Source organism: Carcharhinus amblyrhynchos, chromosome 4 (genome assembly GCF_965287045.1).
Source record: "Carcharhinus amblyrhynchos chromosome 4, sCarAmb.v2.hapA, whole genome shotgun sequence".
Lineage (NCBI taxonomy): Eukaryota > Metazoa > Chordata > Chondrichthyes > Carcharhiniformes > Carcharhinidae > Carcharhinus > Carcharhinus amblyrhynchos.
The window spans coordinates 56,827,302-56,842,400 of NC_137327.1; the positions used below are offsets into that span (position 1 = coordinate 56,827,302).

Genomic DNA, 15,099 nt, shown 5'->3' on the forward strand with positions numbered 1-15,099 from the left:
TATTCAATCCCCCTCGCTATGAAGGCCAGCATCCCATTTGCCTTCCTGACCACCTGCTGCACCTGCAAGCTGGGTTTTTGCGACTCATGCACAAGGACCCCGAGGTCCCTCTGCACCGTCGCCTGCTGCAGTTTTTCGCCACGTAAGTAATAGTCCTTCCTACCATTCTTCCTACCAAAGTGGACCACCTCACACTTGCCAACATTAAATTCCATTTGCCATTTCCTGGCCCATTCGCCCAGCCTATCTAGATCCTTCTGCAGACTCTCCACACCCTCCGCACAATTTGCCGTTCCCCCAATCTTGGTGTCATCAGCAAATTTCGACACCCTACACTCGGTTCCCTCCTCCAGATCGTCTATATAAATGGTAAAAAGCTGAGGCCCCAGCACCGACCCCTGGGGCACTCCACTAGTCACCATCCGCCAATCCGAATAGCACCCGTTGACCCCCACTCTCTGCCTCCTATTTGACAACCAATCCTCTATCCACGCTAACACCCTACCCCCAACTCCATGTCCCCTGACCTTCTGCAATAACCTCTTGTGAGGTACCTTGTCAAACGCCTTCTGAAAATCAAGAAAGACCACATCCACCGGCTCTCCTCTATCCACCGCCCTAGACACATCCTCATAGAACTCCAGTAAATTTGTCAGACACGACTTCCCTTTAACGAAACCGTGCTGCGTCTGCTCTATCAAGCAATTCCCCGCAAGATGCCTCGCTATTTCCTCCTTGATGACGGATTCTAACATTTTACCTACAACAGACGTTAAACTAACCGGTCTATAATTCCCTGCTTTTTGCCTGGCACCCTTCTTAAACAACGGCGTAACATTAGCCGTTTTCCAATCTTCCGGCACTTCCCTGGAATCCAGCGACGTCTGGAAAATAACCACCAAGGCATCCACTATCACCTCTGCCATTTCTTTCAGAACCCTCGGATGCATTCCATCCGGTCCTGGCAACTGTGTGACTGCAAGTGAGGTCGGTATGCAGACCCAGAAGGTAGCAATGGAGGAAATTCAGCACCTGAAATTGTCCAACAAGTTTGAGGTTCTTGACACTTGTGTGGAAGAGTGCAGGCTCTGCAGGAGGGATGAGCAAACTGATCGCAGCAGGAGCCATTCAAGGGGGGGAAGTAAAAAGGAATTTAGTTGGGGGGCAGTATAATTAGGCGAATAGATACTGTTCTCTACAACTGAAAGCATAAGTCCTGAAGACTATGTTGCTGGCCCACTGCCAAAGTTAAGGACATATCCTCTGGGCTGGGGAAGAACCTGGGAACAAGAGGGGAAAGATTCCTTTGTTGTGGTCCAAGTGGGCACCATTGACATAGCGAGGACTAAGGAAGAGGTTTTGCTGAGAGAGTTTGAGTAATTCAAGACTAAATGAAACAGCAGAACCACAAAAGGTAATAATTTCTGGATTACTAGCTAAACCTTGAGCAACTGACATAAGAAACATAAGATTAGAGACTTGAATGCTTAGTTTATAGATTAGTGTGGGAGAAATGGGGCACTTGCACCAGGACTGGAGGAAAAAGGTATATGGCTATGAGGGGAACATGCAGGTACAGTGTTCCCATGCATCTGCTGCCCTTTAAGACAATAAGAAACAGGAACAGGAGTAGATCCCTTCGAGCCTGGTCCACCATTTAATAAGATGATGGCTGACCTAACACTTACTAAGTCCACTTTCCTGCCTTCTCTCCAAAATCGTTAATTCCCCTACTGATTAAAAACCTATCAATCTCAGCCTTGAAAGTCATAGAGAAATCCAAGGATTTCAGAAGGAAGCCATTTGGCCCATCGAGTCTGCACTGACAACAATCCCACCTAGGCCCTATCCCTGTAACTCCACATATTTATCCCACTAACCTAACTTACACATCCCAGGACACTCAGGAGCAATTTAGATGGCCAATGCACCTAACCCACACATCTTTGGTACTGTGGAGGAAACCGGAAAACCCAGAGGAAACCCATGCAGACATATGGGGAACACGCAAACTCTACACAGTCAGTGACCTAAGCCGGGAATCGAACCCAGGTCCCTGGAGCTGTGAGGCAGCAGTGCTAACCACTGTTCCACTGTACCACCCTGGAAAATGTTCAAGGACTCCACAGCTTCCTGGGGTAAAGAATCCCAAAGATTCACCACTCTTTGACAGAAGAAATTTTTCCTCAAATCTGTCTTAAATGAACACCCCCTTATTCTGTGACTTTGCCTTCTGGTGCTACACTCATGAGTGTAACACCAGACATTTACCCTAAGAGTCTTATATGTTTCAATCATATCACCTCTCATTCTTCTGAATTCTAAGGAGAAAAGACTTAACACTTGTTGGGTTTGTATTCTCAGATTTAGAAGGTGATCTGGAAGGCTTAGGATAGCAATATGATGTGTGACAGGAAGGGAGGGAGTGTACAAACATAAGACAATACCAGCAAATATGGTTAAAATAGGAGAAAATATATTTAAAGTAACAAAGTGGAAGGAGGATTTGAGTGAAAGAAGATTTAGAATCCAAAGAAAAAAGTTGAGGCAATAAAGAAGTATTTTGATGTGGGTAAAGACAAGTTGAGTGAAGCAGAAAGGGACAGAGTTAACGTTAATACAGAGCAAGTATCAGAAAAGTAAGGTCCATTCATAACATTAGTAAAAAACTAAAGTTAATTTACCTGAATGTGTGGAGCATCTGTAAAAAGATACATGAATTAGTGCTGCAAATAGAGATGAATGGTTTAGATCTAAATGCCATTCCAAAGACATGGTTACAAGGTGACCAAGGTCAGGAAATAAATGTTCCAGGGTACAAAACATTCTGAAAATGTAGGTAGAATGGAAAAGGAAGGAAGGGTAGTTCTGATAATAAAGGATGACATAAGAACATTAGTGAGAAGGGAGCCTGGGTCAGAAAATCTATAAATTGAATCAGTATAGGTAGAGATTAATTTTGAAAACTACATACTCAAGTCTTAAACAAAAGATTTAAACAAATCCAGTTACTTAGATATGAACGGATGACTACCTAAGCTTGATTAAAATTTTTGATGGAAGATAAGTAGCAGGAAACATTTAAAGAAATAATTGGAAATGTTCAACAAAAATACATTCAATTGAAAACAAAAACTCAGCAAGGAAAATCCACTGATCCTCACCTAAGGAGATTAATTAAAGGCTTATAATGTTGCAAAAGATAGTAGTAACTCTAAGGACTAGAAGTGTTTTGGACACTAGCAAAGGGCCGCCATAAAGTTAAGACTGAAAATTAAGAATACAATAGTAAATTAGCCAGGAATATAAAAACAGATTCCAAGACCTTGTATGAGTTATAAAAAAAGGAAAAGAGTAGCTAAAGCAAATGTTGGTTCCTTAGAAGCAGAGACAGGAGAAATTACCATGGGGAATGACAGAGACATTGAACAAATATCTTGTATCTGTCTTCACAGTGGAGGTCACAAGTTGCTTACCAGAAATAGAGGATAAACCTAGGGGTCGAGAAATTAATTTAGTTAGTGTCAGCAGAAAGAAAGTACGGGAGAAACCCATGGGACTAAACTCCAACAAATCCCCAGGAACTGATGGTCTACACCCTATGGTCCAAAGGAGATAGCTGCAGTGGACATGCTAGCTATGTTTTCTGAAATTCTCAAATTCTGGATCAGCCCCAGCAAATTTGAAATTAGCAAATGTAGCACCATTATTCAGGAAAAGAGGGAAGGAGAAAATAGGGAACAGGCTAACTAGTCATCGGGAAAGTGCTCTAAAAACTATTAATAAAGTTTTGAACAATACACTTAGGAAAGTACAGTATGTTGAAAAAGACAACATGGTTTTACAAAAGGAAATTGTTTTTGATAAACTTATTAGAGTTTTTGTGGATGTGCTTAGTTGGATAAAGGAGAAGCAATAGGTGTAATGCATCTGGATTTCAAAGAGGCATTGAATAAGGTACCACACGAGAGATTAATACACAAAGTAAGAGCTCATGGAGCTGAGGGTGATATAGTAACATGAATAGAGGATCAGCTAATTGATAGGAAGCAGAGAGTAGGGATAAATGGAGCATTTTCAAGTTGGCCTGCTATGACTAGTGGAGTGATATAAGAACCAATGCAGGGCCTCAGCTATTTACAATCTATATTAATTACTTAACCAAAGAGACAGAGAGTGAAGTGTCAGCTAACAATACAAAGCTAGGTGGGAATACAAACTGTGAGGAGGGTATAGAGAGGCTGCAAAGAGATATGAACAGGTTACGTGAGTGGGCAACAAGGTGCCAGATGGAGTAAATGTGGTGGAGTGAGGACATTCACTTTGGTTCATTTGGTTAATAGAAAAGTAGAATATATTTTTTAAAAAGCACAAAACTTGTTAATATTGATGCCCATATGGACTTAAGAACATAAAGAACATAAGAACATAAGAAATAGGAGGAGTAGGCCATCAAGCCCCTCGAGCCTGCCCCGCCATTCAACAAGATCATGGCTGATCTGTCATGGCTCAGTTCCACTTTCCCGCCCTCTCCCCATAACCCTTAATCCCCTTGCCTATCAAAAACCCATCAACCCGCATCTTAAAAATATTTAGCGAGGCAGCCTCCACCACTTCAACGGGCAGAGAATTCCAGAGATTCACCACCCTTTGAGTGAAGAAGTTCCTCCTCAACTCCGTTCTAAACCGCCCCCCCTTTATCTTGAGGCTGTGCCCCCTAGTCCTACTGTCCTTTCTGAGCGGGAAGAGCCTCTCCACCTCTATCCTATCCATCCCATTCAACATCTTATACGTCTCAATGAGATCTCCCCTCATTCTTCTAAACTCTAACGAGTACAAGCCTAGTTTATTCAGCCTTTCCTCATAGCTCAACCCCCTCAACTCCGGAATCAGCCTAGTAAACCTCCTCTGCACTCCCTCCAAGGCCAAAATATCCTTGCGTAAGTGCGGCGACCAAAACTGCACACAGTACTCCAGCTGCGGCCTCACCAGCGCCCTATACAGCTGCAGCAAGACCTCCCTACTTTTATATTCAATCCCCCTCGCAATGAAGGCCAGCATCCCATTTGCCTTCCTGACCACCTGCTGCACCTGCAAGCTGGGTTTTTGCGACTCATGCACAAGGACCCCTAGGTCCCTCTGCACCGTCGCATGCTGCAGTTTTTCACCACGTAAGTAATAGTCCTTCCTACCGTTATTCCTACCAAAGTGGACAACCTCACATTTGCCAACATTAAATTCCATTTGCCAGTTCCTGGCCCATTCGCCCAGCCTATCTAGATCCTTCTGCAGACTCTCCACACGTAAGAAATAAGAAATATAAGAAATAGGAGCAGGAGTAGGCCATTTAGCCCTTCGAGCCTGCCCCGCCATTCAATAAGATCATGGCTGATCTGTCGTGGCTCAGTTCCACATTCCCGCCCTCTCCCCATAACCCTTAATCCCCTCGCTTATCAAAAACCCATCAACCTGCGTCTTAAAAATATTTAGCGAGGCAGCCTCCACCACTTCAACTGGCAGAGAAGGCACCTCCGCACAATTTATCGTTCCACCAATCTTGGTGTCATCAGCAAATTTCGACACCATACACTCGGTTCCCTCCTCCAGATCATCTATATAAATGGTAAATAGCTGAGGCCCCAGCACCGACCCCTGGGGCACTCTACTAGTCACCAACTGCCAATCTGAATAGCATCCATTGACCCCCACTCTCTGCCTCCTATTTGACAGCCAATCCTCTATCCACGCTAACACCCTACCCCCAACTCCATGCCCCCTGACCTTCTGTAATAACCTCTTGTGAGGCACCTTGTCAAACACCTTCTGAAAATGAAGAAACACCACATCCACCGGCTCTCCTCTATCCACCGCCCTAGACACATCCTCATAGAACTCCAATAAATTCGTCAGACTTGTGTGCACTTGTACAAGGAACACAGAAAGTTAACATGCAGACACAGCAAGTAATTTTTTTTAACTTTATTCCAATCTAATCAAGTCAAATTAAAGCCAATTCAGAGTCCCAACAAGTTGGGACATTCCCGATTCAAGCTGACAAGACAGGGCTCTCACCTCCTGTCTTGGGCTTGACCTACATGATCCAAGCTGATTGGAGTAGGTGTAGCTCCTCCTCCAAGGCTTGACCTAATTTGCATCTTAGCCAAAAGGCCGAGATGCCGCTTTAAAAAATTGCTTCAAATGAAGCTGAAATGTAACCTAATGACTTCAGCCAAGTGCAGCATGTCGATACTACACTTGATCTTAGCCAAGAGGCCAAGAAGCAGACACAACAAGTAATTCAGAAGGCAAAGGGCATGTTCTCCTTTACGTGAGAGGATTGGAGTACAATCCCATATAAGAAAGCAGATCAGCAGGTCTACTTTCTCCCAAGACTAAGGAAATTTGGCATGTCCACTACACCCCTCACCAAAATCTACAGATGCACCATAGAAAGCATTTTTTCTGGTTGTGTCACAGTTTGGTATGGTTCTTGCTCTGTCCAAGACCGTAAGAAACTACGAAAGGTCATGAATGAAGCCGAATCCATCACTCAAACCAGTCTCCCAATCATTAACACTGTCTATGCTTCCCATTGCCTCAGAAAAGCAGGCAGCATAATAAAGGACCCCACATACACCAAACATACCCTCTTCCACTTTCTTCCACTGGGAAAAAGATACAAAAGTCTGAGATCACATACCAACCGACTCAAAAAACAGCTTCTTCGCTGCTGCCATCAGGCTTTTGAATGGACCTATATTGCATTAAGTTGATCTATCTCTATACCCTAGCTATGACTGTAACACTACATTCTACAGTACCTCCTTTCCTTCCCTATGTATGGTATGCGTTGTCTGTATATCACACAAGAAACAATATTTTTCACTGTGTAGTAATACATGTGATAATAAATCAAAAATAAGTCTGGCTATAATTGAACATGATTTTGGTGAGGCTACATCTCGAGTACTGTGTGCACTGTTGGTCTCCATAATTCAGTAAATATATATTTTCATTGGAGGTGGTGATATGGTGAAGATTCATGAGATTGGTCCCTGGGGCGACAGGGTTGTCCTATGATGAGAGGCTGAGCAAATTGGATCTATATTTTCTGGAGTTTAGAAGAACTAGGGGCAATCTCATTGAAACTCTCAATATTATGAAGGGGAGGTACTGAAATGATTTTTCCCTTTGGCTGGGAAATCTAGAATAAGGGGCTACAGTTTCAGACTGAAGGGCAAATCATTTAGGATTGAGGTGAGGAGAAATGCCTTCACTCAAAAGTGCTGTAATCTTTATAATCCTCTGCCCACAGGATTGTGGATCTATATATGCTGGAGCAGACGAGTGAAGGAGCAGAGAGAGAGCTAAGATTTTACCTGTTAAAAACCTGTTTAAAATAAGTTTAAAGCACTTTGTTCTTTGTAGAACTGTTTAAAGCATTTATTTATTGTATTCACTGTTTTAAGAATTCTGAGGGAGTGGGTAGAAGGCAGTTGTGGGCCAACAGCTTTAAATCAGCGCCAGGTTTAAAAGGAGGCCTGGTGTGGACAGCGGGCAGCGTCGGAGCGGGCAGCGGAGTGAGAGGGAAGCAGAGTGAGCTATTAGGGCTTAATATCAAAAAAAACTGGAGGGAAAAAAGGCCAGGTGAGTTCGTTTGAAAAACAAGGAAAAAAAACAAAAAAATTTTTTTTCAAAACTACTACAGTGAATAATGGAGGGGCATGTGATGTGTGGTTTCTGTATGATGTGGGAACTGGTGGACTCCAGGGTCCATCCCAGTGACCATGTCTGCAGTAAGTGCAGGTTGCTGGAGGAGCTCCAGCTCAAGGTAGATGAGCTGGCCTCTGAGCTACAGACACTGAGGCTCATCAGGGGGAGAGAGGGTGCCATTGTCAATGGGGTGCAAGTGACATCCACCACCCCCCCTAGACTGGCTAACTCTAAGGGTCAGGGACAAGAGGGGGCTGCTGGGAGGAGGAAGGGGGGTGAGGAGCAGAGGAAGGAGAGTGGGGAGAGGAGGAAGGAGGGTGGGGAGCGGAGGCCTCAGCCTCTTAATCTGCATAACAGGTTTGAGGTTCTTGCTTCCAGTCTGGAAGAGGACGAGGCAGGTGAGGTTGGTGAGCAAACTGCACACGGTACAGTGATGCAGCAGGACATAGGCAAAGAGAAGGGGAAAAGGAACGTAGTAGTGATTGGGGATAGTGGGGTGAAGGGTATTGACACTGTCCTTTGTCAGAATGACAAAGTGCACAGAAGGGTGTGTTGTCTGCCTGGTGCTTGGGTCCGGGATGTCGCAGCTGGGCTGCAGAGGAACCTGGAGTGGGAGGGTGAGAATCCGGTCGTTGTGGTACATGTGGGTGCCGGCGACGTAAGCAAGATGCGGACTGAGGATCTGGGGAGGGAGTATGAAAAGCTGGGAATGGAATTAAAAAGTAGAACCGACAAGGTGGTCATCTCTGGGCTACTGCCTGAACCGAGTGCAGACGGGCATAAGGTTGACAGGATTAAGGAAGTGAATGGGTGGCTCAGGGATTGGTGTGGGAGGAATGGGTTTGAATTTATGGGGCATTGGCACCAGTATTGGGGTAGGTGGGACCTGTTCGGGCGGGATGGGGTTGGTCTGAACCGTGCTGGGACCAGAGTGCTGGCGAATCGAGTAAAGAGGACTGTAGACAGGGCTTTAAACTAATTAGAGGGGGGGAGGGTGCGAGGGTAGGTGACGTTACGAGGTCTAAAATTAAGGATAGGGTACAGGTAAGGGAAGAGGCCGAGGATGTCCCAATAATAGAGGGAGTAGGGGGCGTGAGTATACTTGGTGGCGTTACGGCAAATAGGGTCCAGGTGAAGGCTGGGATGAAAGCGCTTTATCTGAATGCACGAAGCATTCGGAATAAAGTGGATGAGCTGGTGGCGCAGATCAGCACAAATGGATACGATCTGGTGGCCATTACAGAGACGTGGCTGCAAGGTGACAGGGACTGGGAGCTGAATGTACAGGGCTATCAAGTGTTTAGGAAGGATAGGCAGGAGGGAAAAGGGGGGGGCGTAGCTCTGCTGATTAAGGATAGCATCACGGTGGTAGCAAGGGATGATACTGGAGCCAAGGAGCAGAACGCGGAATCGTTGTGGGTGGAGATTAGGAACAGCAAAGGGAGGAAGACGCTGGTGGATGTCGTCTATAGGCCCCCGAATAATGATCTGGAGGTGGGGCGGGCTGTTAACGCGCAAATAAGTGCGGCGTGCAGGAATGGGACGGCCGTAGTTATGGGGGATTTCAATCTGCATATTGATTGGTCGACCCATGTTGGACGCGGTGGGCTCGAGGAGGAGTTCTTGGAATGCTGCCGGGATAGTTTCCTGGAACAGTGCGTGTTGGAGCCGACGAGGGAGAGAGCTATCTTGGATCTCGTGCTATGTAATGAGGCGGGTAGAATTAGGGACCTTGCGGTGAAGTATCCTCTTGGGGAGAGTGATCATTGTATGGTGGAGTTTCTGGTGCAGATGGAGGAGGAGAAAGTGGGTTCCCAGACACGCGTACTTTGTTTGAATAGAGGGGAGTACGGTAGGATGAGAGAAGAATTGGTGAATGTTGACTGGGGGAGCGCGTTGGAGGGAGGGTCTGCTGAGGAGCAGTGGAGGATCTTTACGGAGATCTTTCTTGGTGCTCAGCGGAAATTTATTCCGATGGTCAAAAAGGACAGTAGGAGGAGAGGTAATAAGCCGTGGATAACGAAGGAGGTGAAGGAAAGTGTTAAATTAAAAGCGGAGGAATTTAGAGTAGCTAAGAGTAGTGGGCGAGAAGAGGATTGGGAGAGGTTTAAATGTCAACAAAGATTGACAAAGAAGTTGATAAAGAAGGGTAGGAGAAACTATGAAGCTGGGCTAGCGCTTAATATAAAAAAGGATAGCAAGAGTTTTTATAAATATATAAAAAGGAAGAGGCTGGCTAGGGTGAACGTTGGTCCTTTAGAGGATGAGAAAGGGAACCTAGTGGTAGGGGATGGGGATATGGCTAAGGTATTGAATAACTTTTTTGTTTCTGTCTTCACGGAGGAGGACGTGAATAATTTGCCGGGTGTTAGTGATGGAAAGGTGGTAGGACTGGAGGGTCTTAATGACATTACTGTTACTAGAGAGGCGGTGCTCGACAGACTGGAGGGGCTGATTGTGGACAAGTCCCCAGGACCGGACGGAATGCATCCAAGGGTTCTGAAAGAAATGGCGGAGGTGATAGTGGATGCCTTGGTGGTTATTTTCCAGACGTCGCTGGACTCCGGGGAAGTGCCGGAGGATTGGAAAACGGCTAATGTTAAGCCGTTGTTTAACAAGGGTACCAGGCAAAAGGCGGGGAATTATAGGCCGGTTAGTTTAACGTCTGTGGTAGGTAAAATGTTAGAATCCGTCATTAAGGAGGAAATTGCGAGGCATCTTGAAGGGAATTGCTTGATAGAGCAGATGCAGCACGGTTTCATTAAAGGGAAGTCGTGTCTGACAAATTTACTGGAGTTCTATGAGGATGTGTCTAGGGCGGTGGATAGAGGAGAGCCGGTGGATGTGGTCTTTCTGGATTTTCAGAAGGCGTTTGACAAAGTACCTCACAAGAGGTTATTGCAGAAGGTCGAGGGACATGGAGTTGGGGGTAGGGTGTTAGCGTGGATAGAGGATTGGTTGTCAAATAGGAGGCAGAGAGTGGGGGTCAACGGGTGCTATTCGGATTGGCGGATGGTGACTAGTGGAGTGCCCCAGGGGTCGGTGCTGGGGCCTCAGCTTTTTACCATTTATATAGATGATCTGGAGGAGGGAACCGAGTGTAGGGTGTCGAAATTTGCTGATGACACCAAGATTGGGGGAACGGCAAATTGTGCGGAGAGTGTGGAGAGTCTGCAGAAGGATCTAGATAGGCTGGGCGAATGGGCCAGGAAATGGCAAATGGAATTTAATGTTGGCAAGTGTGAGGTGGTCCACTTTGGTAGGAATAATGGTAGGAAGGACTATTATTTACGTGGCGAAAAACTGCAGCAGGCGACGGTGCAGAGGGACCTCGGAGTCCTTGTGCATGAGTCGCAAAAACCCAGCTTGCAGGTGCAGCAGGTGGTCAGGAAGGCAAATGGGATGCTGGCCTTCATAGCGAGGGGGATTGAATATAAAAGCAGGGAGGTCTTGCTGCGGCTGTATAGGGCATTGGTGAGGCCACAGCTGGAGTACTGTGTGCAGTTTTGGTCGCCGCACCTGCGCAAAGATATTTTGGCCTTGGAGGGAGTGCAGAGGAGGTTTACTAGGCTGATACCGGAGTTGAGGGGGTTGAGCTATGAGGAGAGGCTGAATAAACTAGGCTTGTACTCGTTAGAATTTAGAAGAATGAGGGGAGATCTCATTGAGACGTATAAGATGATGAATGGGATGGATAGGATAGAGGTGGAGAGACTCTTCCCGCTCAAAAAAGACAGTAGGACTAGGGGGCACAGCCTCAAGATAAAGGGGGAGCGGTTTAGAACGGAGTTGAGGAGGAACTTCTTCACTCAAAGGGTGGTGAATCTCTGGAATTCTCTGCCCGTTGAAGTGGTGGAGGCTGCCTCGCTAAATATTTTTAAGATGCGTGTTGATGGGTTTTTGATAAGAGAGGGGATTAAGGGTTATGGGGAGAGGGCGGGAAAGTGGAACTGAGCCACGACAGATCAGCCATGATCTTGTTGAATGGCGGGGCGGGCTCGAAGGGCTAGATGGCCTACTCCTGCTCCTATTTCTTATGTTCTTATGTTCTCATGTTCTTATATCTGAGACTGAGATAAACAAATTTTTGGTCTTTCAAGGACTTAAGATACAGTGAAGTGGGAGGGAAATGAAGTTGAAGCCCACGGTCAGCCACAATCATGCCAAATGGCAGAGTAGATGCAATGGCTCATACAGTCTTTGCTTGCTCCTATTTATGTTCTAATGTACTGACATATAGATCATCTGTTCATACAGTTTAGGATGCTAGACAGTGAGCTGGCGAGTGGACATCTGTATTTCATGCCGGAAGATCTTTTACCCCATCAAACTTTGCATTCAGCAAATCTTCCACCATTTTAAACACACCCTTACATATTTTCCCGCCACTTCAGCATTCCAGCAGCAGCAATCCCTCTATAACACTCAATAAATCTTCTATCTAGCTAGCCCATGCAAGAAAAAGTATTTGTAAGACTCTGTCCATTCACTTTATACTTCTCCAATTTAGCATTTGGTAGGTGCTGGAGCTGATGGTCTTCTCTACCTCAGTGAAATCAAACGGAAATTAGATCTTTGTTCATCTAAACATTTGGCTTTGCCCCGACGTCCGAACCAAAGCTCTCTCTTTCCATTTCAATGCTCTATCCCATTCGCACTCTGTTCTTTCAATATCGAGCTATTCCCACGCCCTGTCTGATACAGCTGTTTCATCCTCTCAATATGCATCCTTCTGTCTCCTGTTAATATCACATCTGCCACGTAACCACCTCCTGATCCCCCACAGCAGCATTTCTCCGTAATGAATGCATTCTTCTGTGTCCGCTTTGTGTTGCCTCTCCCCCTAAACCCGCTTTGTTCTGTTCATTTTTAAAATGATGCTTCTTTTATCTGATATCTTGAAATCCCGCAGCAGTTGGGGTGGAGGGGGGTCTGGAGACCCCTCCCTCCAGAAATGCTGAGTACTTTATCTAATCCAAAACAACATTTAATCTCACATTTTGGACACAAATGCCAATAAATTCGGATATGTCGAATATTGCATCTTTTAGATGCAGAGGTGTGTTGACCTATCTTATAAACTGTAACAGGGTTGAGATGTTAAATAATTGTGCCGCGTTCATCGTGTAGTGAGGCACATTGTTCTTCTGAAGATCTTTTCCCACATTCTGAAGTCCACCAACCCAAATTGGCCACCCTGCTATCCGTAGTTTGTGCATTGCTGCGATCTGATTAAGAAACCAGATTAAAGAATGTACCAAACAATGTGAAAATATGGGGCTTGCTGAATTATTCTACAGTTCGGATCAACAGCACAATCTTGGGCTGGTTTAGAGGCTAGGATGGGTTAACTTTGGACTCCAAAGATTTTAGTTTGTGGCCTCCTGACCATCTCCTAATACCCCTGCTATCTCTGACAACTGCTACACACTCCAGCCACCTGAGCTGTTTCTCAGCAGTGGGAGTGGGTGGTTAGTAACAGACAATAGAATAATCATAGTTAGGGGGGGGGGCGGTGCAGTGAGGGTGTCCCATCCTGTAGTAGAGGGGCAAGTAAGGAAATGTTAACAAAAACAAACCCCCACTGCTTAATTTTCAGATGGTTTCATCATTTGAACTGCTACTTAACAGAGCAACAGTGTAAATATAATCAGAGCGATCTCCTGTGAAAAGATTGTACACAAGTATACAAGAGCTTTGTGTTAAATGCGCCTCCCTCACAATGGCCCGCCTGCCGATTGTTCAGTGCACAGATTGTTTGGACAATGTCGGACTGTTATGTATCGCGCGGAACCGGACTCGCTCCTACAATAAATATTTTCCTCCTTTCTCTCTCTCACACACAATCAAGGACTGGCGCTAACTCTCCCTCAGTCCATTTTGACACTCGGGAATCTTGCGGTCTCCCATATGCCGCACAATATTACCCCCAAATACGGGCACAGGCCGCAGCAATTAACCTAAAGGAATATCCACAACAAGAACAAATACTGAGCAACAACCGTGAAACATCTGTTTGCAGTCACAAAATGGTTTTCCGACCTGAGCCACTTTCTTCAATCAGATGTTACCCTCTCAAAACTGAAATAAAATCGTCCCACTTACATAAATCAGTCTGTGTTCCCCCAGAAATAAAGGCATACACACACACTCGCACGGTAGAGGGTGTCTCGGTTTAAAAGACTTCCATTTGCAGCTTCTATCTTCTCTCCAAGGGCTGCAGAGGAACCTGGACTGCTGGAGCTAAGACAGTCTAGGAGGGGAATGGTTATTAAGGGAAGCAGCTGATCACACCCTGGCTGACAGCCCCCACAGTTAATGCTCGCTATTATTAACTCAGACTGCGAGCAGGCGGATGGCAGTGTTACTCGGTTGCCTCTTCCCGAAGCAATGGGACTTTAGATGGAGAACGGGCGATACTTGGGGACTTGCTCTGAGGTCCTTATCTTACTCAACCTCACTTTCACACACACATACACACTGCTGCCAGAGCTGGTGGGGCGGGGAATATTGTTAGTGCTGCTGAGATAAATTCCCACAGCGCCAGATCCCGGGAAGCAGCAAATCTGCTGCTGACTCGACTCATTTCCTTATGGCTCACTGTAGCACCATCGGCCGGAAACTACTGGGATCTTTCATTAGCAATACTCCCAGACAATAAAGACAATTCCCACACAATTTGGGGCGTGAAAAAGAAATGAATGAAAAGGCACTATGGATCGGCATTCACCCATCAGGTAACAATTGCCCCAGAATTTGCAGGGTTGTTTTTATTTGCGCTGTTATCAACACTCTGAATTTCACTTGATATTCAGGGTTTTTGTTAGTAAAAGCTCTGGTTAAGAGGATGAAACCCAAGTTGCTGGTCTCTCATACCCTTGCTGGGCCATAGGTTATTGTTGACCTCCTCCCCTCCCCATTAACCAAACTACAATCAAAACAACATATGGGAAGATGCCCAGATCTGACAATGCTGGGAACCAGTGCCATTGCCTAGCTGTTGACTGCAGATTCTGACCCACTGGCTTGGAAGTTCTGGTGGCAACAGTGGTGAATGTTATGCATTGGGGCCCTGAGGAGAACCCAACCTGCGCACATGCCTGGTATTTACACAGAACATTTAAACCTCTGTAGAATCACACTGCCTGGACTCCTCCGAAAAAATATCCAAACTGAACTTAGCAATGGAGACTTGAGCTTGATGCCCTATACTCACCCTGATATTTACCCCAGGATTCTTCTAATGTTAATACCGAGCATCGATTAAAATGAAGAACTGTTAATGAATGCCAAAAAACACGCTGCTCATACACCTAATACCCCTCCCCATAATGCTTACCACCCCCACCCCCTCACACCCCCCACCGACCCCCTCCACCACAACAA

The 15,099-nt window shown here is 45.7% G+C and overlaps 1 protein-coding gene and 1 non-coding gene across 3 annotated transcripts in view; both read right to left on the reverse strand.

Annotated features, from left to right (window-relative positions):
- Positions 1–14,113, reverse strand: part of kiaa0895l — a 69,279-nt gene extending 55,166 nt beyond the window's left edge. Inside the window, exon 1 of one of the 2 annotated variants that reach the window (XM_080187206.1) lies at positions 13,819–14,113. In XM_080187206.1, coding sequence (XP_080043332.1) covers positions 13,819–13,854 — 36 coding nt within the window. In that variant the 5' untranslated portion in view covers positions 13,855–14,113. The remainder of the gene's footprint in view (positions 1–13,818) is intronic. The other variant, XM_080187207.1, reaches the window with a different exon arrangement.
- Positions 6,094–6,285, reverse strand: LOC145342743 (U2 spliceosomal RNA). Its single transcript, XR_013886605.1, has one exon. It is a non-coding gene; the product is annotated as a U2 spliceosomal RNA (small nuclear RNA).
- Positions 14,114–15,099: the final 986 nt, after the last annotated feature.